The 24,850-nt window shown below is 34.6% G+C and overlaps 1 protein-coding gene across 1 annotated transcript in view; it reads right to left on the reverse strand.

The window, feature by feature from the left end:
* Positions 1 to 7,227: 7,227 nt before the first annotated feature.
* The window catches only part of BMPR2 (bone morphogenetic protein receptor type 2), a 104,630-nt gene continuing 87,007 nt past the window's right edge, over positions 7,228 to 24,850 (reverse strand). Inside the window, exons 4-13 of the mRNA XM_070933238.1 lie at positions 23,866 to 23,967; positions 22,699 to 22,790; positions 22,158 to 22,388; positions 19,601 to 19,715; positions 16,355 to 16,515; positions 15,283 to 15,430; positions 13,763 to 13,899; positions 13,013 to 13,185; positions 9,902 to 11,181; positions 7,228 to 7,612 (exon numbers count right to left, since the gene is read on the reverse strand). Coding sequence (XP_070789339.1) covers positions 7,362 to 7,612; positions 9,902 to 11,181; positions 13,013 to 13,185; positions 13,763 to 13,899; positions 15,283 to 15,430; positions 16,355 to 16,515; positions 19,601 to 19,715; positions 22,158 to 22,388; positions 22,699 to 22,790; positions 23,866 to 23,967 — 2,690 coding nt within the window. The 3' untranslated portion in view covers positions 7,228 to 7,361. The remainder of the gene's footprint in view (positions 7,613 to 9,901; positions 11,182 to 13,012; positions 13,186 to 13,762; positions 13,900 to 15,282; positions 15,431 to 16,354; positions 16,516 to 19,600; positions 19,716 to 22,157; positions 22,389 to 22,698; positions 22,791 to 23,865; positions 23,968 to 24,850) is intronic.

A 24,850-nucleotide genomic window follows, 5' to 3' on the forward strand; every position in this document is an offset into this window, starting at 1 on the left:
AATATTTTCTCTTTAAAATTTTCTCTTTTTCTAAAAGTTCTCAACTCATTGTCTGGAAGCAATTTTCAACTCTCAAATATCCAAATAGCTATTATTCATATGCTTTATTTACAAGATCATGTAAGCATAAAGGCAAGGATTGGCAAATAATATATAATGATGACATATTCCTGATTACATTTTTTAGCATTCTTCTCTATTATGCAATTATGGGGATAAACTGAAAAATTGAAAACTCCCTAAACTGAAAAACTTCATAAAAGATATCAGGTCAATATAAAAACATTTTTGCATGTAAGAGTGACACCTATTGGTTAATTTAGAGATGTTTAAGTGACACACATGTACAAACTTCATACTTTCATGAAGTGATATTTATTAAATGGATTAATGCATAATTTTACAGCAAGCCTTTCCCCTCTCCACAAACCCCCTAAAGGATAGTTTTTAAATGTTCTGATCCATTATTTTCATTAAAACAGTCTGTTTATTCAGATTCATATATCACAAGGCATTTTGTTACAAGAATTCATAGAAAACTCTAAATTGGCTTTCAGTAATGTCAGCTTTCTTAGTGGCCTCAATAAAACATTTTTAAAAAAGCAATAAATGTAATTAAGTCACATCCTGTAATACACAACTTAAATAGCATAGGAAAATATTGGGCAGTTTATACAAAAATAATAAAATTAATAGTTATAAACTGGCTATTTCAGCAGTAATGTGGGAGACAGTACAATAGGACTACAATATGACAACTAGCATTCTTCAGCTCATCTTACTTTCTAGAAATATTTGGGTGCTTGGCTATTGAAGACTGTACAGTAGTATTTTTGTAATTGGATATATATAGCTTCACATTTCAGCTTCAGTGAATGTTGTCTTGTATTTGGCTATTGTCCCAATAACATTTTTTTAGAAAACATTTAATCTGAAGCAAAGAAAGGTGTGTTTTAATCTTGCATGCTGGCCAGTACATTTCCTTCAGTATAAGAAAACAAATATGCAGCACTGATATCATTTGATCTTGAGTAACCAACACAAACTAAGATAGACAAAAATTAGATATGTAATCATTCTTTTTTTGAATTTCTAGTTGCCTTTCCCATTTAATTTGGATTTTTTCATGGACAAATCTAAGCGCTGTAAATACCAGGGATATAGCTAAAAGAAAAACCATAACCATAATATTAGTACTAGACAAATGTTATATAGTAACATTTGGGGGATTTGTCAAAATCCCCCAAAATTAAAATAAACACTCTGAACTAAGTGCTCTAAAAAAATATGGAAAAAAACATTTTTTTGACAAAGTCAGAAGAGGGCACTCTCAGATTTCTAACTGCATTTTATATATATTTATTTATTTACATGGTAGAGCCTGAGACATTCCCATTTTGGGTGTGAACAAATAGTTCCCTACTTCTATTTCTCTGTACGACTTATGGCCACAACTGGAACCAGAATTTCTGTTGCTAAGCAAAGTAGTGATTAACTGACTTGTGCCTGATTTTACAACCTTTTTTGCCACGGTTAAGTAAAACATATTGTCATTTAAGCAAATCCAACTTCCCCCATTGACTATTTGTTGGAAGCTGGCAGGGAAGGTTGCAAAGGGCAGTCACATGACTCGGGGATGATACAACTGTCATAAATTCCAAGCACATGAATTCTGATCATGTGATCATGGGGATACTGTGACAGCTATAAGTGCGAAGACTGGTTGCAAGTCATTTTTTTTCAGTGCCATAGTAACTTTGAATGGTTGCTAAGCAAATGGTTGTAAGTTAAGCACTACCTGCAATGAGGCTAGACTTCTACTTTATGTAGCATATGTCCATGAATTCATGCCGTAATAAATTTGGTAGTTTTTAAACTACCAGAATCTTTGCTTCACTTCTAATATTCTAATAGTTTTGAAAATAGATTCCTAAAGAGCCTCTGCATTGTAAGCCCTATTGAGAAGGAATAATGAAGTATCTAATAACTGAATGTCTTATATAAAGGAAGGAGAATATTCTTACTTTTTGAGTAATAAGAGACCAGAATTTTTAACAGTGCTAACTATTATGTCACTGAATAAATTATATAAAACAAAATAAGAAGCAAATTGATTAAGATGGCATTTTAACCACGTCTTTTTAAATGACCCCCTTAAAATGTAGCAATATTAGACAAAGGAAAATCAATCATTCTGTCTGAATCTGTGTTTGTAATTTTAGATTTGGACTTACATATCAGAAGCAAGCATACAGGGGGCACTTGTGGGCACTTCAAGACTTTGAATGACATGCTTGAAAAAGCAAATGCTTCAGTTTAAATCTGCAAACAGGACCACTGCCTATCTCAAGTTTGAGATGCTTTCCCTCTACAACTCAAAAGTACATCCTGAAATGGGGTACACACTTGAGCCAATAATAGGCATTCTGTAGTCCTGGCAAAGTAATGACATGGATGAAACTGGAATAAGAAATGACATCTGTTGAAAAAGTTCACTTTTTCACAGGGCTACTGGAGCTCATACTTTTACTCTCTCTTGCCTTTGGCTTCAAAGTACATCATTTTGTGTTGATCAAGAAGCACCCAATACTTTGGCTACAAGTCTCTGGAAGCACTCTGGAACTCACAAAAAAAACTTCAGCTTTTTCAAGTATTTAAACTGTACCCTCTAAGATCAGCCCTTTTCAGCTTAAATGACCGAACACTTACCCAATTGATGAAAAATACACAATGATTGCTGCCTTCTCCAGATGCTGCTAAAGCGGCAGTTATAGCAAGTATGGCTCATTGCAGAGAATCTAGCCAATTCCCCCAAGAAAACTTTTTTAAAAACTGGTCAAAGAGTTCAACATAGACCCCAAATGCAAGATATGGTTTCACTTATTTCCCAAGGTCTTCGCAATTTAGATTCCACAAGCTATGATCTTAACTGTGATGTTTGAATGGACTTAAGGTAGAACAACAGAATAAAACAATAACAAGGGTATCTAAACTGGATCGCTCAACACTTTTTATCTCAAAATTGCTTGCTCAAATTCCTTTTGTTACTCTAGGGCAGGGGTGTCAAATTGGCGGCCCTCGGGCCAGATGCATCATGCACAGGCCATGTCCACTCCAGCAAAGGGGAAAAACATCACAATATGTCACATGATTGGGTTTGACACCCGTACTCTAGGGGAGAGATGAAAGCCATATATGAATTTCCTTTGCAAAAAAGAAATTAAATGAAAGTACTGACTTAGTCTAGGCTAGATGATTATATATGGTTCAAAATAAATTGTAAATTTATCAGATATTTTCAAATTACCAAGGAAAAATAAAGTATTTAGACTACTCTTTATATCACATATTTTCCTAATAAAATTAATATTTTAAAAATTGCAATAGAGAACTGAATGGTATTAACTGGAAAAAGTAATAAAAGATATACAAGTATGGTAAAAATGAAACAAATTGTTCTTCATTATAATTCTTTGATGAAATAGGCTTTATAACCTTTATATTAATCTGTTTTGTTAAAAAACAATCATGGGGAAAAATACATCAGAAGGAGTAGTGCTTAGAGATGCAGTAGATGTGCAAGGACTTACTGCTAGACTATCACAAATAATGTGGATGAAAAATTCCTTTCTCAAGCATGAACCTATTTTGAGTTCCTCCCCACAAAGTATGGGTATTCATGAGTACAACAGCTTTTGAGGAACAATGCAGAATTTTGCATTTATGCATTTTATGTTGTTCATTCAACTAAAATAAACGTGACTACTGAGCAGAACTTTCTACTTTCAAATGATAACAAAAGTAGCTTGAATTATCCTGTTATATCTAACACAAAATACATGCTTTTAATATTGTTCTCCATGAATTAAAATGCAATTAATGTATCTTTATTTTTTTTATAATTCTTCACTTATTATACAATTTATACAATAAGAGTGCAATTTGTTTAACTTGCGCACTATTTTCCTTCCCCTGCATCACATTATGGGTGGGGTGGAGGTGAAATTATAGTGAAACAATGAGCCTGCCACATTAGAAAAATACATTGTCTTTGATTTGCTAAGTAATGGAATTCTGATACTATTTTATTTATTTTTGGAAATTTGTTCTTACAAAATGGCAAATAATGTACCTCATCATGCAATATTTTCTCATTCAAAATATTGATAAAGGGAAGTACTTTTTCAATAAATACTTTTCAACTGATCATTTGCTAGCAGTATAATTTTAAGAAAGAGAGCATCACATCCATAACTGTGCAAAATTAACTAATAGCAAAATGTGTATGATACATTTGGGAAACATTATAAATTATATTTTTTAACTTTTAAACTTAGGTCACTGTGTCTCAATATGAGACACAGTGAAATAATAGCCACATCCTACAGTCATTGTCAATATATTCTGATACATTTAATACCAAACAGATCTAAAGTGGAACTGAACTACTTTCAGAGACTTTTCTTTGCCCCAATATTCCCTTCTGCTTTCTTTTTAATTAAATAAACTCTAGAAAATGCTTAAGAAAACATCTCATGCTTCCTGTTTTGGGGAAGTAGGGAGAGGCATCTGTCCAAAGAAAGTTTAGAAATAAAACCCACCTCTTCCCTGACCCTTTGGATATTTGAAATATAAAAAGGAAGCAGCCAGACAAATTGGGCCCATTCAGGCTAATGACATCTAGGCAATTCACTTTTCAAAATAAGGCTTCCTTTTCTGATATACCCTTTTAGAATACAGCACTCTGGGGCAGCTGAAAGGGTATTTAAATCCCACTAATCAAATTTCCTCTTGGCCTGAATATTGCTACCTTGAGAAATCAGTTTGAGAAGTGTAGGAGCTCCTACAATGTTTTTTCCACCAAAAAAATTTATAAACTTGTTCTTTAAGGCTGATTTAGGGGCTGCACAGCAATTTAGGTGGATACCTCAAAACCTGCCTTGAAAAGCTTGATTTAAGCAAGCCACAGATTCAAGCATGTAAAACTGCTCACCATGAAAGCTGACTGTGCTCCTCTCTGCCCCAGAACAGTTCAGTGTAACTTAAAAGGTAAATGTTGATAAGAAAACCTAATTCTATAGTTGTACAATAAAAAGCAAGCTTGAATGAAATATGGTAGGACTACAACTTTCTGTAAATGTGTTATTGCATGAATCTAGGACCAAGTCCTAAGAAAACTAGCAGCCAAGGTGTAGGTATGTTATGACTCTAAGAATAAAGGCAACATACTTTTAGAAAGATAGTAAATAATAGAATTCAATGAAAAAGAGGTGACTTTTAAAATTATTTAAAGTGGGCCATAAGAGGTTGAAAAATAGTACTAGAATAAAATTACTTCACTCAGAACATTGTCATGTTAGGTGCTATGTTGTTTGTATGTATGTATGTATGTATGTATGTGTGTGTGTGTATGTGTGTGTGTATGTATATGTATGTATGAATCTGCCTGCCTGCATAGCAATTGGGTTCAAGCTATGGCAAGTGTTTATACTAGTTTCAATTTAAGCAAATTCCCCTACCTATTTTCAATATAATGACCCAGAGGTTGTAATAGTCATATGCAATTATGTACGGCTCTATATATGTTCTGTATCATAGGTATCCAACCTTTTAGCTTGCCAGGGCCACACTGAGTGAAGAGAAACAGTCCTGGGCTGCATATAAAATATATAATATAATTAATGTATATAAATAACAAACTTCCATTATTTTTAATATTTTTATTATATTTTGTGGGGTTCATTACTAGCAGTCCAAAGCTGCACGTTGGACCGCCTGTTATATATGACTTTTTCTATTGGGTGATTTCCAGAAGCATTGGATTACAACTTCTAAGATTCCTGGTCAGAACAACAAAAGACTTATAGGCTTTTGAGATAAGCATGAATCATATTCTAGAAGAATAACTAATGAAAAAAGAGGAGATGAACTGGATCCTTTCATTAAACTCTTATACGGTCAATCAGATATAGCAGGCAACTTAATGTCAATATTAAGGTAGATCATTTTGGCTGTGACGATAACCAAGGCATAGAAAGCAAGCAAATTAATCCAGGTTTTAGCTTTACTACTTAAAAATATGCCTAAACAACCTGTACACAATGTGTTTAAGGTAAATTACAAAGATGAGACAAAAATGTATTTCCAGCAAGCATCAAAAGCATCCATTAAGGAAAAATATACATAAATACTATATTTAACTGACAAATTGCATAAACTATACCATAAGAATGACAGCCAGCCACACAAATGCACACATAAGGGGCAACATCCAACCACTCATAAGCATATGCAAGATATTTTATCTTTGCTCTCCTCTTTCCATGCCATACCACCCTTCAGTTCTGCTCTGTTTTTGTACTTCTAATTCTCACATGCATCTTGACTTGGTGAAAATAAATCATAAATCACCTATCCAAGGTAGAACTTTCTTTACCCTGTAAATTTCCTAATTGAAAATACATTTAATTAGTATCGCACTAATCAGGAAGATAACTGTTGATTTCTTACATTTCTTAAACACTTTCTTGATTAAAATTTTCCCAACCTATGTCATTCATTACGAAGAAAAATTAAATTTCTAATTTGGAAGTATGAAAGAGAAAAGATTTGTTCTTTTCAGTTTTTTTTAAAAAAAGAGTAAAGGGAGGGGGAAAATCATGCATTAACTCTAATCTTAGAGCACATATACTGATAGATAAAAGCAGTTACTTCAAGCTGATTATGCTTGCAGAGTTCATGGTTAGAAACCACTGGCTGCTGATTTACCAGATTAAACACAGCTATTGACATTTTTAACTCCAAAAAGAAAAATGTATTGTAGGAATGGAAACACAAAGTATATTATGAACTACAGACTATTGCACATTTCAACATAATACAGGTGTAAAATAGAAAGTATGAAAGTAATACACTCGTTACACAGAAACATACAAATGATTTGTGCACATGATCAGTGGACGCCACCATAGTCCACTGGCGTAGCTGTTTAGAGACCTTTAGAAACGGGTCCAGACTGATTATCAGCAATACATTTTCTTGTTTTTGATTTTTAAAAAAAATATTTTGAGACCACAGTATTTGATACATACATATATAATTTCGTGGTCAAGGACGAACAGATGTAGTTTTGCAATTCTAAATAAAAAGTGCAAAATGTAAAAAAAAAAAAAAAGAACAAAATTAAAATTATGGAAGCATAAGCTATAAATTGTCTGCATAGCTGAAATCTATTTAAAGCAAGTCCTTGGTAAGGAGTACTGACAGAAGAAAGCAGGAAGGTTTTTTTTAAAATATAAAATGTCTTCTGCATGTTCATTAACAGAATGCAGTAATGTCAGTTGTGTAAGCTTTTAAACAATTCACAGACAGTTCACTCCTGCATCTTTAGACACCATAGTTGTTGCAGTACCTCCTTCTCCAAGGTAAACAGCTGTGCTGGACTTAGAACTAACCACCCTGTCACCCCCATTGTTGTTAATCTCACAATCCAGAGGTTCTGTGGAGATGACCCATGTTGAAGGGCGCCATCTCTTTAGGGAATAAGGCGTTTTCACACGTTTCTTGATCTTTTCGCCTGAGCCAGATTTCCCCTCAAGAGATGATTCACCCACTAAAAAGGAAGAATAGACAATGTTATCACACAGGCTGAAAAACATGAATACAATAAAGAGAACAAAATCCTGTGATAAGTAGTAGAGGATAAATATTCTTTAATCATATACTGCATTCAATCAAAGTATAATTAAAATGAAAGATTAAGTGATTTACTACCTATTATTATTATTACTATTGTTATTATTAAATATGAAACTCAGTCAACTGAACATTTAAAAATGTATCACAGATATTATTGACTGGCACTGATGGTTGATACGGGTTGCTACCAGCATCCTAGATATCAACGAAGTATCTTCTTAAAATGTTATCTTATTATTATTATAATTATATAATAATAATTATTATGTTTGCATTATTGTCACAACTAAAAAATTTAAGGCATTATTTTGGACTTATTCTTGAACAGCAGATCTCAACAGAATAAAGGACATTTAAAGTATAGTTTATGTTACACTGCAAATGAGAATGTACTATTACTATGAAAACATCTTAAAACAACGGAATACAAAAGAATATCAAATACTTTGGCCATAACTTCCCAGAATGTATTTTTCAGAGTATAAAACATACTCCCCCCCCTTCTCCAAAAAGTGGGTGAAAATTTCAGTGCATCTTATAGACTGAATACGGGCCTGTTTTTGGCCTCCCGAATCCTCCTTGGTCTGCAGAGTGCTTCTGGGGGCCGGGGAGGGCGAAAACGCGATGCAGGGAGGGTTTGGGAGCTTAAAAATGGGCCCATTTTTTACTAAAACAGGTCCGTTTTTGGCAAAAATGGGATGTGCAGAGCACTGCAGTGTGCTGCTGGGGAGGGTGAAAACGTGATGCACAGAGGCCAAAAACTATTTTTTTTTCTTGTTTTCCTCCTGTAAATCTAGGTGCGTCTTATAGTCCAAAAAATACGGTAATTTGTTTTGTGTAGGAATTGTTTTAAATGGAGAAGCATCAAACATTCAATTACTAAAATTTTTTTGAAAAGCACAAAAAATTATGTTGTTATTTTGCTCTAAAAATAGTATAATCTATGGAAGTTTTTTTCTGAAATATTTATTGCTGCATGTCTAAACTCACTAGTTAAACTCTTACCTCTGCATCTGAAAACTACCACACTAAGGAGACTGTTACGCTATGAAAAAACTGAAGTACACAAAAATGTTCTAAATCATGGGGTTTCTTTGATGTTTGAAATTGCAAACATAAAGTTCTAAAATATATTTAATGCATAGTTGGTATGAATGCTTCATTGAACTACAGATAGTACTTGATTAACAACTGCCTTGTACAATGACTGTTTTCAGTTATGACAGTGATGTAATAACTTTGTGATCAATGCCCACGTTTCTACCCTCTCATGTCTGTAAAGCAAAGGAAAGCTGAAGTAAAATCATAAGCACCACCAGTGTTTCACATAGTGACTACTTCACTTAATGACTGAGTTATCTATTCCAATTATGGTCGCTAAACGAGGACTATCTGTAGTATGACAAAGGAATTGCTCAGATCCTACTGAACTATATTGGGAAGAAGATTCCTTTAATTAAACTACTTAAACTAAATAATGCAATGTTTTATACAAATCTGATACTTGATAATCTGATACAAGATAACAAGCTTGTTATTTTATGTAGATAAAAATAAATTTTTCTGGTGGTATTCAACTAAAACTGAGGATATGTACATGCATATGTATATCTGTTCTTCTATTATGCAGCTTACTACAGGATAAGAAGCTTTCTAAAATATAAAAGAATTTTTGCTCAGAGTGATTTAGAATATACCATAATAACATAATGAATTGGTAATAAGCCATCTATCAAGCAATGGAAGGTTTACTCAAGGCTTGAAAGCACTGTTTCATGCAACTTGAAAACATTGATACAAGATTTCTCTTGCTAATTCTTTGCCTTTCAAAGGATTTTATTATAACATTGGGAATGTATAACAAGCCAAAGATCAAATGTTTGAAAAAAATCAGTTTTGCTAAAGCACGTTCTTGAAGCCACAGCTTTCTTAGAAAAAAGAAAGCCTGCACAAATTATTTTTAGATCCCATAAGCATAAGCACATATTTATGCTTACAAGATGAAAGGATACGCTTCACTGGAAAGAACAGAGATAATTTAACTGAGCTATGAGGCAGGCAGCAATGGAACAAATACAGAAATGGACATATACTTTGTTTCGAGAGGGAAAGGGTGCACACAACTTTCGTCACTTAAAATCAACATGCTTAATTCTAAAAATAATTTTGCCAAGATTCACTCATGTATCCCAGCAGAACTTACACTGAATATTACACCCATCCAAAATATTTGTGGCAGAAAGATCCAGGGAGTTAGGCCTCTGTGCTCTTTTAGTGTGGGTCGGTCCAGAAGTTGGTGCTGTTCTCTCACTGCTTTGGGTAGAAACACCTTGCTCTAGACGCAGGTTACTGTTGTTGTTGTTGGTATTTGTCCGGCCATTATCCAGTGACCGTTCTCTTCTATCTACCAGTCGATCGAGGATGCCCTCATCATGGCTCACTTGCTGCTCTCTTCTTAATAATGGCTCATGTTCATCAGGACTTGAATTGATATTCAGACGACTATCTTCTCCACTGAACTGATGTTGCAACATTTCTTGGGCTCTGTGTGTTCCTGAGCTAGTTGTTTGGCCTGATGGCACTGTCCCATTGACATACTGTGTTGACACAGTATGAGAGTTTGTTGTATGGCTCCTCCCTGCCACTTCATTTGTGGTAACTGTTACTAAGTGAGGTTCTGCAGCATTTATAGTATTCATCTTGGCAACTCCAGTTTCTACTTGCTTCAAGTTTGATTTGTGCTTCCCTCCAAATTTCAGCCGAGACTCCTTTGTTGAATTTTTGGTGTTTAAGGGTAGGCTAGTAGGCCTCTTTGGGAGGTTCTGCTGTTTGGGAAGAGGGTAGACCTGAGCAGACTGAACATCTGGAATTAGGCATGCTTGGCCATTTCCAACTTGCATGAAGTCCTGTTGTCCATTTGCTTCTACTGCCAATTTTATCAGTGGGTACAGCAAACTGGAACTAGTGCTGCTAAGTGGATCTGGCCCACTGAACTGCTTCAGAGAATGCTCCATCAGGTTTTCATCAGAGCTTTCTTTTAAGTTTTTATCTACTTCTTTTGGATCCAGCTTGTTAGTTTCCAAGTCCTCCTCTGTTAGCTGCAGACAAACAGGAGTTGGCCCACATGATTGCATGCCATTTGCAGCACAAATGTTTGTTTCACCTGAATAAGGCATTTCAGATATGGTAGTCATGCCAGTGCTTGGAGTAAGGCCAGTTGTGTTGGTGGTGGTAGTGTTGGTTGACAAGCTGGTAACGCTAGTCTCAGGGCTTGGAATACGAGCTTGTGCTTGCTGCCGCTCATAGTTAATGGAATTTCTGTTCTTCTCCCCAACTGTCAGTGGTGTGCTGGACACTGAAAGTTCAGATGAAATGTTCTTCACTTTACTATCGCTGTGATTAATTGAATCCTCAATGAAAGATGAGGAAGAATATTCTTGATATGGTCTGATCTTTGCGATTCGTCTATGGTGTGACAGGTTTCTTTAGGAAAACAAAAAGACAATAGGATTAAGAGTACTTAAAAGTATTTCAATGCAAAAAAGGGTATTTTAACAAGAAGTACAATGACTGGGGACGGAACAAATTGAAGCATTGCTATAGTGCTGATATTTCACAGGTTTGTTTGTGTTTGTTTGTTTTTTTTAAAAAAATCATGGTTTTGTTTTGATTTTTACCCCATTCCCGGCAATGTTATTAACACAGTTTTTAAGATATGAGATCCGTATATTGTAAATGTTCTTTGTTTCATTCTTTGTTTGGGCTATGGGATATGGGCTAGTTAATTTAATCATCAGAGAAGATGGGAGTTGCAGCTTCAGTTGCAGTTGCCATCTTCTGAAAGAAGAAAACCTTCTGAAGCACTCTTTCAAAATCTGTAGCATTTAATGAAGGTGCCAGATATGGTTTAGATGAGAGTGCTACATACTTCTGTAAGGATACTTTAGAGAAGTTCTGGATGAGGCTGTTATCCTGAAAAGGCAAGCTGTTGGTTCTTAAAAACTTTAGTAATGTATGTCTAAAACCCCATAGTTGATTAAAACAGAAATTGAAGTTTTGATCCTTTATGGAATTGAGGTGACTGGAAATGAGAAAGAGAGGAGAAAGAATTTCTAGTCTTTTTGAGCTACCTTGGAATTTGGAGATTATGTTATGGACCTGCTCAGAAAATGTTAAAGCCTATGAGGTCCAGAAACATTCTTGTTTATATAGATGCTAGAAGGTGCTTGCTTCTGAACTTTTTAAATTAAAACATTCTTTAAAACAGAAGAGGCGTGAACAAGATATTGCCGGGCACAAAGAGAAATGCCCACAAGTACCTCAAGGTCCATGGACATCATATTGCTTATAGCTGAAATAAAATATGTCTCTCTCTTTGTGTATGATATTTTATGCACCTGAAGGATTTTGTCTGTCTCTAAGTATCCAGAATATAACAATTATGCCTGAAGGAATGAAAGATTTCAGAGAAGAATAAAGGTTGCATACATTCCTGAGATGAATGAATGATACTATTTACTTCTGATATGACAGAGGGAATCACTACAGAGAATTATTCCTTCTTTATGAATTATATATCTGATTTGCAGATCAGAAAAAGGTCACTCAATAAAAGGTACTAAGATACAGAGAATATTTTAAGATAAGAGGTTGAAATATAAAAATTCATGCTTAGGCAAAGCAGGGGAAAAGAACTGGGGCAGAGTACAGCAGAACCAAGCTGTACAAGAAAGATCTACAAATGTAATTCCTGCCTTCTTGAGCAATAGAAAAAAATCTTTGTTGGATTTGTTTTTATACCAAATTAAGGATATTTTCAACTGAAGCGATGCTATGTATGTCACTAGGTATCTTTCAGAGTAACCACAACTGTAACTTTATATAATTGTCTTTGAAATACTTTCCTGGATTTATTTTCAGTTTCATACTGAGACAGCCTATAAAAGGAACATTGGTGCAGTTGAAGATATTTTTTTATGTTTACCTAAAGAGCACCATTATTTCAATATTGTGATACCGAGTGAGTTCAAGTTCCTTTTTTTCAGATATGTAACTAATATGCAGGTGCTGTATATATGATAACAATTCTTAAGGAATTACTTCAGAAACAAACAATAATTACAGCCTGTGACTCATGAATAATCAGCACGCGAGGAAGGTATTACTTATTGGAAAAACAGCTTTTTCTATATATGTAAAATTAAGTGCTGGAGAAATGTGATGTTCTTGCAATGAAACCAAATTTAAAAAAAAAACGTGCAAGAAATATGGACCTTGTATGGATGGATGGAGACAGACAGACAGAACTATATACCGTTCATTTTGCATAGCTGTAGACATAGGGTTAACAGTTGGGCTGACAGATTTATTCCTCTCCCAAATCATCATGAGTTCAGCCATCCTCTCTTCAGCACACTGGGCTGTCAGCCGAGCTTCAGCATCTTGATCCCAGCAGTCTTCGATTGTCTCTTTCAGTGACCTTACAGCCTACCAAAGAAAACATTTTTTCAACCTCTTTTTTTTTTAACTTTTTTTCTTCAACACTACTGCTAATGATCAACAGTTGCATTATGTATGATTATTAAAACAGGCAAGTTTAGGAAGAGTAGTATTGCATAAGACCAAAGACTTATTCATTCTAACATTGTTTCCCAAAATAGCTCACTAGCTATTTAAGAAAAATCTGGACATTGGACAAAAAACTGTTTTCTTCAAATATTGTTTCCTTGACATTGACATTCAAACATATGCTACCACTGATCACGAAGATTTCATAAATCATGACTAGTTGTCACTAATGTGACAAGACTCTCACAACGTCAAGTAGTAAGTATATTAGAAAACTGTAATTCTGCACCTTTTGCCTATTAGTGATCCATGTATAGCTAGCATTTTATATTACAAAAATATAAGTCATCATAGCATACTTTACTCTTTTGTACTTTAATGTTTGTTACAGCACTTAAAATTTCATAATAATAGTGCTCTATTTCTAACTTCACATTTCAACAACATTGTCAACTGAAAAAAAAAAGCAGCATAACTTTTTTTTTGTTTTTCTTACCAAGCTGTTCTCTTTCCAGGCCTCTGGGAATTTTGGTCTTTGCTTTTCTCTAGAAACAAGGACTTGCATATCTTCAAAAGTGGGGTGGTTTCCAACTTCTACTTGGAATGCCGTTTGGAACTCTGGCACAGATTCTCCTGCTTGCAGAAAAGGGTACGTCAATGTTATCAGGGAGCAGAAAAAAATAAAACAAAATAGAGTTGATGTTGAAATGTTGGAGTCTAGCAAAAATGTATTTATTATATTGTTTCTTCTTACTTCACAGACAGGATTGGATTTGTTAATAAATAAGGAAACGGTATATAAACAGTTGAAAATATTCTGAAAGTTTTAATTAAAGCTAATTAAACAAAATTCTTAATTAGTCTATAAACATTTGAAAAGCCTTCTGGTGGCATATTTCTGTCCCCCCTACTTATATTATTTAGGATGCTGATTTTGGAATACCTTTTGAATTGTAAAAAAGAAGGAACAGTTCTGGGTTTTTAAAAAGAAACTAGAAGTTTAAATACAGTGGCTATAGAGAGTCTACACAGCCCTGTTAAAATGCCAGATTTTTGAATTGTAAAAAATCAGACCAAGATAAATCAGTTCAGAATTCTTTCTACCTTTAATATAGCATATAAGCTTTACAATTCAACTGAAAAACAAACTGAAATCTTTTAGGGAGGAAATGCTACGTTGTAGGCAGATTTCGGATCTGAAGCATAATTTTTCATTAGATCTCTCTGATCAGAGGAAGGCAGTTTGAGGCCAGTTAACTGCACACAGTCTCTGGTTCCTCCCCCACCCCACTTTTTTTTTCTACCATAGCAAATTGCAGGGCCAAGTCTAACTGACAAATTGAATCAGTGGGTTAAATTTCCCTTTTCTATAAAAAGTAATAAAAAGAAAAATCTGCCAGCAAAAAGGTTGCCCATCCGGTCTTATATACAGTACACCACTTGGTAAGTGGTTGGTTGACAGAATAAACTGTCAAAACATAGCAGTTGAATGTACTGTGCATGGCAGCAGCCATTAGGTCTCATAACTGAACAGTTAAGCATGTTCTTTGGACCCAACTGGTGACTCAAAGGCTGTAGTTAGAATTAAAAAAGATATGTGGTGCTTCCAATTATACACCATCCCCAGAACTGATTTTCATTACCAGAACTAAACTATAACATACATATCAAAGGTGGCACACCATGACGTTTTGGGTGATATGCCAATGTTCATCAAGAACAACAACTATTCTCGAAAGCATGCCTTTCCTCAATACCTAATGCTTATTGGCAAGAATAATGCTTATTATAAAGCAGAAAGGTGGATACCACCCTGTAACACTAGATGGCACCGAACTAATTTGACAAGCAAAGCAAAAATGAGTTAAAAGAAAAATCTGACAACCAACATACCTAAATTCTTTGCACTAAGGAATTATAGGCTTTGGCTCACTTAAAGAGAGTAATAACAATAAACAAATAGAACAATTGTTGTAAGTGAAAAAGCATGCAGCTTCCCAGCAATTCTTCTATTACCTGGGAAGAGGTCTGTACATCTCATAAAAATCTCCCAGTAGATTAGACCAAGTGCATACATATCGACTTGCTTCAAAGCTGATTCACAGTCCCTTAAATTTACTGCTCCTTCCAGCACTTCAGGGGCCATATAGCGAATTGTCCCAACCTGTAAAGACATGTTGTTGCATTGTTACATTGGCTTGGTATTTATGAAATACTGTTCGCTGTTCTTCAAGTAATTCAACAGGAATTTTTTTAGCTACATTCCCTTTCATCCTCAAGACAGCATTAACAAGAGAACATAAAGCTTCCTTGAGACCCATTCTGTGGAATCCCAACCTTATTATTTACATTTAAAGTAATGTATGTTCTTTCCAACACATTTTGTTATTTAGTAAACATAAACCTGGTGAAACTGAAGAATTCTTTAAACAAAAGACCAGTAAAAAGAGGTGACAGTTGAATGTTAAACAAATAAATAAAATATTAATCAAAAAATAATGTTCAAATCCTATACTAATCAACAACCTGTTAAAAAATCTTAATCAAGAGCCTTGATAGTACAAGGGTTTAGTGCACCCTGTTATTAACACAGCTGCCTGCAATTTCTGCTGGTTCGAATCTCTCCAAGGCTCAAGGTTGACTCAGCCTTCCATCCTTTCTAAGGTAGGTGAAATGAGGACCCAGTTTGTGGGGGCAATAAGCTGACTTTGTATAAAATATACAAAAGAATGAAGGCTATTGCTTAACGCATTGTAAGCCGCCCTGAGTCTCCGGAGAAGGGCGGCATATAAATCAAATTAAAAAAAAAAAAAAAAAAATCTTTGCATAATCTAAATTGGAAAAAGTACATAATGTAAATTGGGAACAAGAAAGAATAAAGAGAATTACTCTTGCCTCTGAAAATCGAAGTAAGAATAATATGTTTGAAGCTCATTGTTCTTTTTATTTGAAAGTGGATATGGTAAAGATTTTTCAGTGTTTAAATCCACTATTCTTAAAACAGATGCATAAACCTTAAAAGTTTTGGTGTCAACATTTCTAAGGTTCAAGAGGAGCCTTCCAAAATGTATTTTTCTGTCTTACTCACCTCACTAATTGCAGCATTATCCTCTTCACCTGGGCGCACCAGTCTATTCCCTGTTAGCTTCATGGAAAGGCCAAAATCACTAATGACACATGTTCCATCATTCTTTACTAATACATTGCGGCTGTTCAAATCACGATGGGAAATGGCAGGCTTGTAATGATCTGTTTGAATATATAAATACATCGTTTTACCATTCTTACTGGCTTCTTTTCACATAATATAAAACAGAGGATGGGCAATTCAAGAAAACTGATAACACTCTGAGCAGATGAAACGCTTTTATGATATCAGTTTTATGATCCTCTTGTGATGACAATTCAGGTATATTAATGCAATTAAGTGGGAATCGTTAGGAACAATTGTTAAAGAATGGCATAGTTACATATCAATTAGGAATGCATGAAATATCAAAATCCTTCTATGTATCATAGAACTGTACTTCCTGAATATGTAATATCTGTTAAAATTTTAAACCTTAAAAAGTCATCTAACTTCCAAGCAATTTGATACATAAATTACTTAGCTAATAATATGAAATATAACTATATGTTTAATAAAGCTTTCTTTCATTTTTATTAGCTGCCCCACAAATTAAGATTTATAATCGTAAATCTAAAAAGAAAGACTTGAACATGTGTTTCTTAATTAATTAAAGGTTCATTATTACAAAAGCCACTATTTCAAAATCTACTAGATTTGATTAGGATTAGGGTAAACATTATATCTAACTACCTAGAATCATTGGGAGTTGCATGGCATACAGCTTTAATAAATTATTATTATTAAAAATTGTATGCTATTTTCTGCTCATTTATAAATTAGATTGCTCTTTAAAACATTATTGGAACAGCAACGGCTGCATTTTAACTTTATGGTCTATTTAAATTAGCTTGCTCATTATTTGTTTTCGTTTCCAAAATCACTGGTAACACACTTCTGTCTTCACTCAGCTTTTTTAATACAACCACTATTTTTCTTATTTATTTCTTTAAATATTATTTATTATTTATAGATTTATTTTCATCTTTCTATGCTGGAGTCACTCAACAATTAATATTTCATAACAAAATACCTTTAAAATTTGTAACAAATCTATTAATTTTTCAAATGTACAAGGACTATCGGATAGGATGGGTAGACAAATTCCTATAAAACTTTCAGGAACTTCTTGCAACTTCCCAAATGGCATCTGCAGAAACTTATGCAAAATAAGAATAAAACTAAGAGGCCAAATTTAAACACCTAATTGCTGGGTTTTTGTGAGATTTTAGATTTTTTTTTTTTTGCCAGAAATCTTATGAGACTTTCAATATATCATGACATCATAAGATCTCTAGGAAAGATTTGGTGTTCTTACATAATTTGAATTATTTTTTTACCTGTATTATTTACCTGCCTGTATTATCATGCAAAATCACTTAATAATAATATAATAATAATATTGCTTAACGCATTGTAAGCAGCCCTGAGTCTCCGGAGAAGGGCGGCATATAAATCTAATTAAAAAAATAATAATAATAATTCTACTACTTGACCCCGTTATGCTTCATGAATGGGAATATTACACCTACCTTTAAAAAAAGAAAAGGAATTCTATACACTATAAAGCACTGTTACACATAACAGTTATACATTAACCATCTTTAAATATAGTAATCATTTCTACATAATACAGCTAGCCCTAAGAGAAGCAGTGTACCAGGTATTTCTGGTTCAAGTAAGAAAAAAACTAATTTGCATCGACATCCATATCTGCACAGAAAATACAGCCAAACAAGTAACTATAGGAGGTCGATTGTAGATTGAGCTTTATGAGGCATTATGTTGTCTTTTTCTATGAACAAAAAAGTCTACACTTTTAATAATTCTATAATCATTTCACTGCCGTAGGTCTCAGTTTTGCTTAGAGAGGTATAGCTTTTAATTAGAATTTTTCTTTTTAAAATTCTAGCTTCCATTGGAAAGGTTACTGTTTCAAAAGCAACCAACCCTATGTAGTTGAAAATATTTTACAGTCTAAGAAACTAAATATAAATATCATCAACCACATGAAAACCAGTATTTCTGTCAGTATAATTAGACCATGGTCCCAACTACATATCTAACTTCAGAGGGGAATGTATGAATGGTCTACACTATTTTCCACCATACAAAAAATATTTTTCCATATGAATCAGAAAATTAGTCCCAACAAGGAAGAAGAACATGAGTGTTTTGGTATTTGTTTATATTTACGTGCAACCATGGACATGAGCTCCAGTTATTGAGAGGCTGACACACACCAATGATCACACATCTTCATCTTCAATCAATTATAAGATGGGCTGATTCAGTTTTTTTTAAATCATAGTTAATTTCTCTCTGATTGTCTATATATATGACACTTAAATAAAAGTGGGTAATCTGGGCTTATTTCAGTTGGGTTTCAACTGAACACTATACACACAACAGTTGGGTTTAGTGTAGCGAAAACACCAATAATATTTGTTGATGATCGTCCCAAAAGTGCTTTTTCCAAAAGGCAACTGGACTTTCTTGGTTTATTTTTTTCTTTGAAAATGTTTCGCTTCTCATTTATGAAGCTGCCGAAGCTTCTTGGATAAGAAGTGAAACATTTTCAAAGGAAAAAACTGTTTTTTTGAAAAAGCACTTTTGGGACAACCATAACCTGGATGATTGAGAATCTCCATAGATATTCATTGACGAGGTCATACCTGTCAAGGTATGACTATCTTGGTTCATCTTGATATTTCAGTAATTTTGGATAACACTGATCATGATGTCTTTGTGGACAAGCTACTGCATCTGGATGGGGAGAAACCGGCTTACACTCAATCCTGACAAGACTGAATGGCTATGAATGCATGGTTCTTTCAGTGCCACAGATTTTTCACCTTTGGTTCTGAATGGGGTGGTATTCCCACATACAGAACTAGGATGTAGTTTGGAGATTCTCCAAGATTCAAAGTTCCTGTTTCAATTGCCATATTAGATTGCTCCTCTAAACTGGACTGTTCAGTGCACCTATTCTGCAGTAAGCAAAGAGATGAATTTCATAGTCCAAATTACCCCTTTCAACTCCATGATTCTAAGATTATATTTTTAATAATATATGTGGTCATTTCTATTAGGTTTTTGTATTATTTTTCATTTCTACATGAAATACTTTGTTTAACAATAGTTATCGAACTGTACCATAGCTTAATATAATTTAAAGGAAGACTTCAGAATTAAAACACCTCTTACCTCCTCGTGGTAATTCTGTATGAAGATATGCCAGGCCTCTAGTTACAGAATGCGCCATTCGGCAAGAGTTCACCCAATCACTAGCCTGGAGAGTCAAATATCTGCACAAAGAACCCTGGAGAAAATAAGAAGGCACTTTCTTAGTGTTTTATCTTTTACACGTGTTTACATATTCTGTGTTTCTAAGATGCCATTTCAACATTTGAAAGCATGAAGGGCGATGGTAGTGATAGTCAACAAGAATAATGAACTTGTGATTACTGTTTGCTTTGGTCTTGGAAAACAAGAAATAAACACTGTCCTTAGTGAAACAGTGCTGTACAATCCAGGTAAAATGCGAAAGCATGATGAATATCTAAAGATCAAATCGATATTTCCAATGATATTAAGAGTTTCTCTTTATTGTTACCACAGAGAATAAGAGGGTTGCTGCAGGCTAATAGGAGTGGGTATAGGAGAATGGAGTTGTGAAAGTCTTTTGATAAAAGTTTTTTTCAGCAGGTAGTACTTCCTGCCAAAGGGTGAACAGGGAAGGAGAATATAGGTGCAACAAGTTGCAGAGAAGGGAAGATCTCACTGGTTTAATAAAAGCAAGAGGTCCAGACAGGATTAAAACTGTTTTTTTCCAGTCAAAGGTCTTCAAAAACTTTCTGTTTAGCTGCATGGAAAAACCTTTGTGGAAGGCTTCCAAGAAGGTAACAGAATGTACCAAAGTACAAGAAAATAACTCTGCCAGATGCTCCAAACTATCAGTTGGACAGCTGTTTTGATGGGAAATGATAGTGTATCCCATTCAAAGATTCTGCCCATGTATAAATTTTATACATGGTGGCATTTTCGACATATTCCCATTTGATGCCCACTGTTCGGAATGTCTGTCACCAAGTTTTGCATGGATACCTCACCTCCCCTTTCCCTCTGGCAGCTCCTATCGTACAAGGTTTTTCAGGCATTGGTGTTCTGGCAAGCAAAGAATATGGCCAGCTAGGCACATTCGCAGTTCCATCACAACTTCAACTTCCAAGATCCACTCTGCTGGAAAATGTCTTCAATGGTGACATGGTTGTGATAAGTGACCTCCAGAATTCTCCATAGGTAACACTGATGGAACACATTGAGCTTTTGTGCTGTGTATGCTGTTATTGTCCATGTTTCACTGGCGTAGATTGTTGTTGATAAATAATGTTGGTAAAATTTTATAAAGCTATAACTTGCTCTTGTTATCTATTGTTGGGGCTGACCAAATAGGTCGTAAATGCTGGAATACTGCTGAGGTTTTACCAATTCTGTATTTGACATCTGTATCTATGCTGCTATTTTGTGATAAGATGCCGTTGGACATGTTCTATTGGCTGTTGCCAGTTGTGATTATTGTGTTAGGAGGGCAACTCCCAATCAACATGACTTTGGTTAGAATAACAAGGTTAGAAACAATAATAGTCAGATTACATTAAAAAAACATGCACCAGCTGCACCATCCAATGGGGACAAGCTAATCTTCATTATCTACGAATACTTTCCTGAACAGCCATATCTTGACAGTTCTCTGAGACAGATTAGAGGACAGGACAGAACAGAATAGTAAATTTGAAGGAGAATCTGTCACAAATCTCCTTTTTCTGAGATCAACTTCTGTGCCTAAATAAAAGTCAGTGAGGGCTGTACCATAGGAACTGAAAAGGCAGTAGAAATAAGATGGCCATTGTGGAAAGGTTGCCAGAACTAAAGGTCAGGAATTCAATGACACAGGGTTTTTCTTCTCCTTTTTTAGTTGTGGTTAGATTTGGGTGGGCCAAACCTTAATAATGGCTATTTCCCAAACTGACACTAGGGCAGAAGAGTCCTGAGGATCCTGGGCAGGTAGTGGAGAATTCAGTCTACCTTTCAGATGAAGAAGGAACAACTTCTGGTAGATGACAGAAAACTTGGAGGAAGACAAAAAAACTATGGTAGCTTTGCATTTATTCTTCTTAGAGCTTGCTCCCAAAGATTGATTTGCAAACTAGAAACTATGATAGGTATGTTCACTAAATGAATGGCAATATTTAGATGAGTCTATTGTGATTTTCACCAAGACAAAAAATACTGTTTATGCCTTTCTAAAAAAGGTTTAACATATGAATAGCACCCAGAGATTATTTTATTTATTATTTATTAGTCCAATTTATATGTCGCCCTTCTCCGTAGTCTCAGGGCAGCTTACAATGCATTATAGCAATAGCCTGCATACTTTTTTGTATATACCTGCTTATTAGGGCTTTCGGCCCCCCCTAAGCGGTGGTGTTCTATACAAAGTTGGCTTATTGCCCCCACAGTCCGGGTCCTCAATTTACCTACCTCGAAAGGATGGAAGGCTGAGTCAGCCTTGAGCCTGGTGAGATTTGAACTTGCACTAATTGCAGACAGCTGGCAGCTAAGTGCTAGCACTTAACAGCACTTTAGTCCACTGCACCACCGAGGCTTTATTGAAAAGGCAATTCAAATAATCCTTTTTAAATTAATTGTATCTCTTATCTTTATTTTCTTATAGCTGTCTGAAATAATAGAAATTACTTACATTGGGATAATATTCCATTACTAATAAATACTCCATTCGTCCATCTGCAGTGCATCTCTCATCCCCCACAATGAAGTGAGCAATATTGTCATGTTCCATCAGTGGGATTCTATAAATATTTCTCTCATTTATAAAATTCTGGCGATTAGCAAAAGAAAATACTTTTACAGCCACTGGACGCTCATCTAAAGATCCTTTGTATACAGCTCCATATCGCCCTCGTCCAATAAGCTGTGAATTTTTTTTAAAAAAGAAAGAGTTAGATTTTAAAGTTCAAGACACTCAATCTATTGATTTTAATGACCTATTTTATGTGTTCATGGTTTGAAGCTTTTCTTTTGCACACTGAATTTAACCCCCAAAGAATGCATTTTCTAATTCAAATGTTAACTGAGATGGAATTATATCTTCTTCAGATTTCTTGTTCTCACTAAATCACTCTAAATTCTTAGTATGAAGATTTTGCAATAATAATAATGTTATTAATAAATCATGTGAATTATAAAGACATAGAGCTGGAAATTGTGAATGATAAACTCACCTCCAGTAGTTTCAAACTATCCAGATCTAATGAGGGTTCTAAAGCTGCTGCTTCCATCATGTTCATAGTATGCAGGCCTTTTTTACGGATCCCTGAGGAAAGATGAAGATATGAATTATATTGCCCTTCAAATTGATCAGACTTCTTGATTTATTTCAATAGTCCTGCAATTCTTATAAACCACATAGTGAATGAGATATATAGGTCAACTCACTCAGACTATCTACAGTTTTTTTGCTTTTTATTTTCCATGGCAGAATAAATAAACTGCACAGGAGACTTGGTGTGATGTCTGAATCAAGAATTATAATTAAGTGAATACGTATTGGTTAAAACTATAAGGTGGTTTTAAATCATATCTGTTGTTGGTTGAGAAAACTTGATTTGTTTGAACACAAGAAAGTATAATTTTGGGTCTGTGAACTTCTCCTATTCCTTTTGTTTCAAAGCTCATACGAAGAGAAAAGAGCAAAGTAGAAGTAATATAATGCAAGTACTGCGGGCCCAATTGGCAAAAAAAAGCTCAAGACCATATAGGTTGGAAACATGCAGAAGAGGCCTTCATCTTGCAGTAACCTAGCCAGGAAACTTCTTTCAAAATGTTGCTATCTACACTGTGTCTCACATGTTGCTGAATAAAGTTCCACAATCCTTCATGGTCTATGATAGCAATAAATTTTAACTAATTCCTACAATGTTATTACTGTCTATGATGATGAGGATGTTGACAATTATAGTGCAACATTTGGAACCAAAGATTGAGAAATGCCGGAGAGCATTAATAAAGATGAAGCTACGGTAAGAATATGTAGCAATGATAATATTATTAGGGTCTAGACTTTTACTTTTTCAGGTCCTGTACTCAATGCCTTTGCTTGATATCTAGAGCAATTTGTTACAAAATCCTCTGGAATGTAAGGGGCTCCAGTTCAAGTGGACTGGACAAAAGTTTTTTTCCCTGTATTCTGTGAATGTCTAATAATAGAATAGATGCAAATTGCTGCCTAGTAGATTGTAACATACTGAGGAGTTGGCAGGTTGAATATTTAAAATATTTAATAGCAAACTGAGTAACTAAAGAAAACAAATATAATAGGAATGTGAACATTATCTCAAGGAAAAATAGAGGCAAAATATTATAATAGAAATTTATTTATCAAAGCTTACCTCCTAACATCCTGTATCCAAAGAAAATAATAGCCATCAAAACAGCCAGTACAGATACTGATGCCAGAATTATTACAATTGTGTCATCTCGTTGAGGAGGATCTGAAAGAAATCAAAATGTATTTGATTATCTCTTCATATATAATCCATAATATTCTGACCTGCTATCAATTATCTTGTCATTTCTCCCTCCTTTTGGTGGGAGGGGAGGTAGGAAGGTAACTTTCAAAATGCACAGACTAAAATCCAATAAGCAGAGTCCACAGAAAATTCTCTTATCAGGAGAAAGAAGGAGGGAGACCATTTTTCCTTACTTCCCTTCTCCTGCTAGACTGGAGATATTCCCTCAATTCTTCAGGGGCAACTCAGTTGTATGGGAAAGGAAAAATAAATGAAAATGGTTCAACCATCATTTTATCACTATCACAGGCATGCTGTTAATGAAAACAGCACCCTTTCTTCCACAAATTCTAGATCTCACCTTAATTACAAATACTAATTATAGTTGTTAGTCACTTCACCCTTTCAAAGTTGTACAATGGAGTATTGTAAGAGGAATGTATTTCTTTGGACTACACAAACTACATAAACAGGTGTCACAAAACTCAACTAAATTGAATCAACATGAAAGTCAACAAATTATACAATTACAAGAAACTACAAATCAATTTTCAATTTCTAGTTATGGATCATCTTATAGTGTAACAAAACAAAGAAACACTGAAAGTCATTTTCTTTACCATTGCAGGTATTTGGGCTGAACTGAATTACTATGAGAAAATATGGCAAATAGTATTTTCTGAAAGATTTAATGGTAGTCAAGACAGGTTGCAAAATGTTCTGTGTGGGAGAAATGTTCCTACAGTACTTTGGTCTTACATTAAGGACATGCAACATTCCCAAAGTTGGGGGGATATAACTCTCTCCCCCCACATTATAGGAAGGGCTAGGATTGATTTCTATTTGACATTTTTTGCATGTGCGC

The sequence above is a fragment of the Pituophis catenifer genome, unplaced genomic scaffold, assembly GCF_029215685.1.
Source record: "Pituophis catenifer annectens isolate HBS135680 unplaced genomic scaffold, rPitCat1.0.hap2 SCAF_1, whole genome shotgun sequence".
Lineage (NCBI taxonomy): Eukaryota > Metazoa > Chordata > Lepidosauria > Squamata > Colubridae > Pituophis > Pituophis catenifer.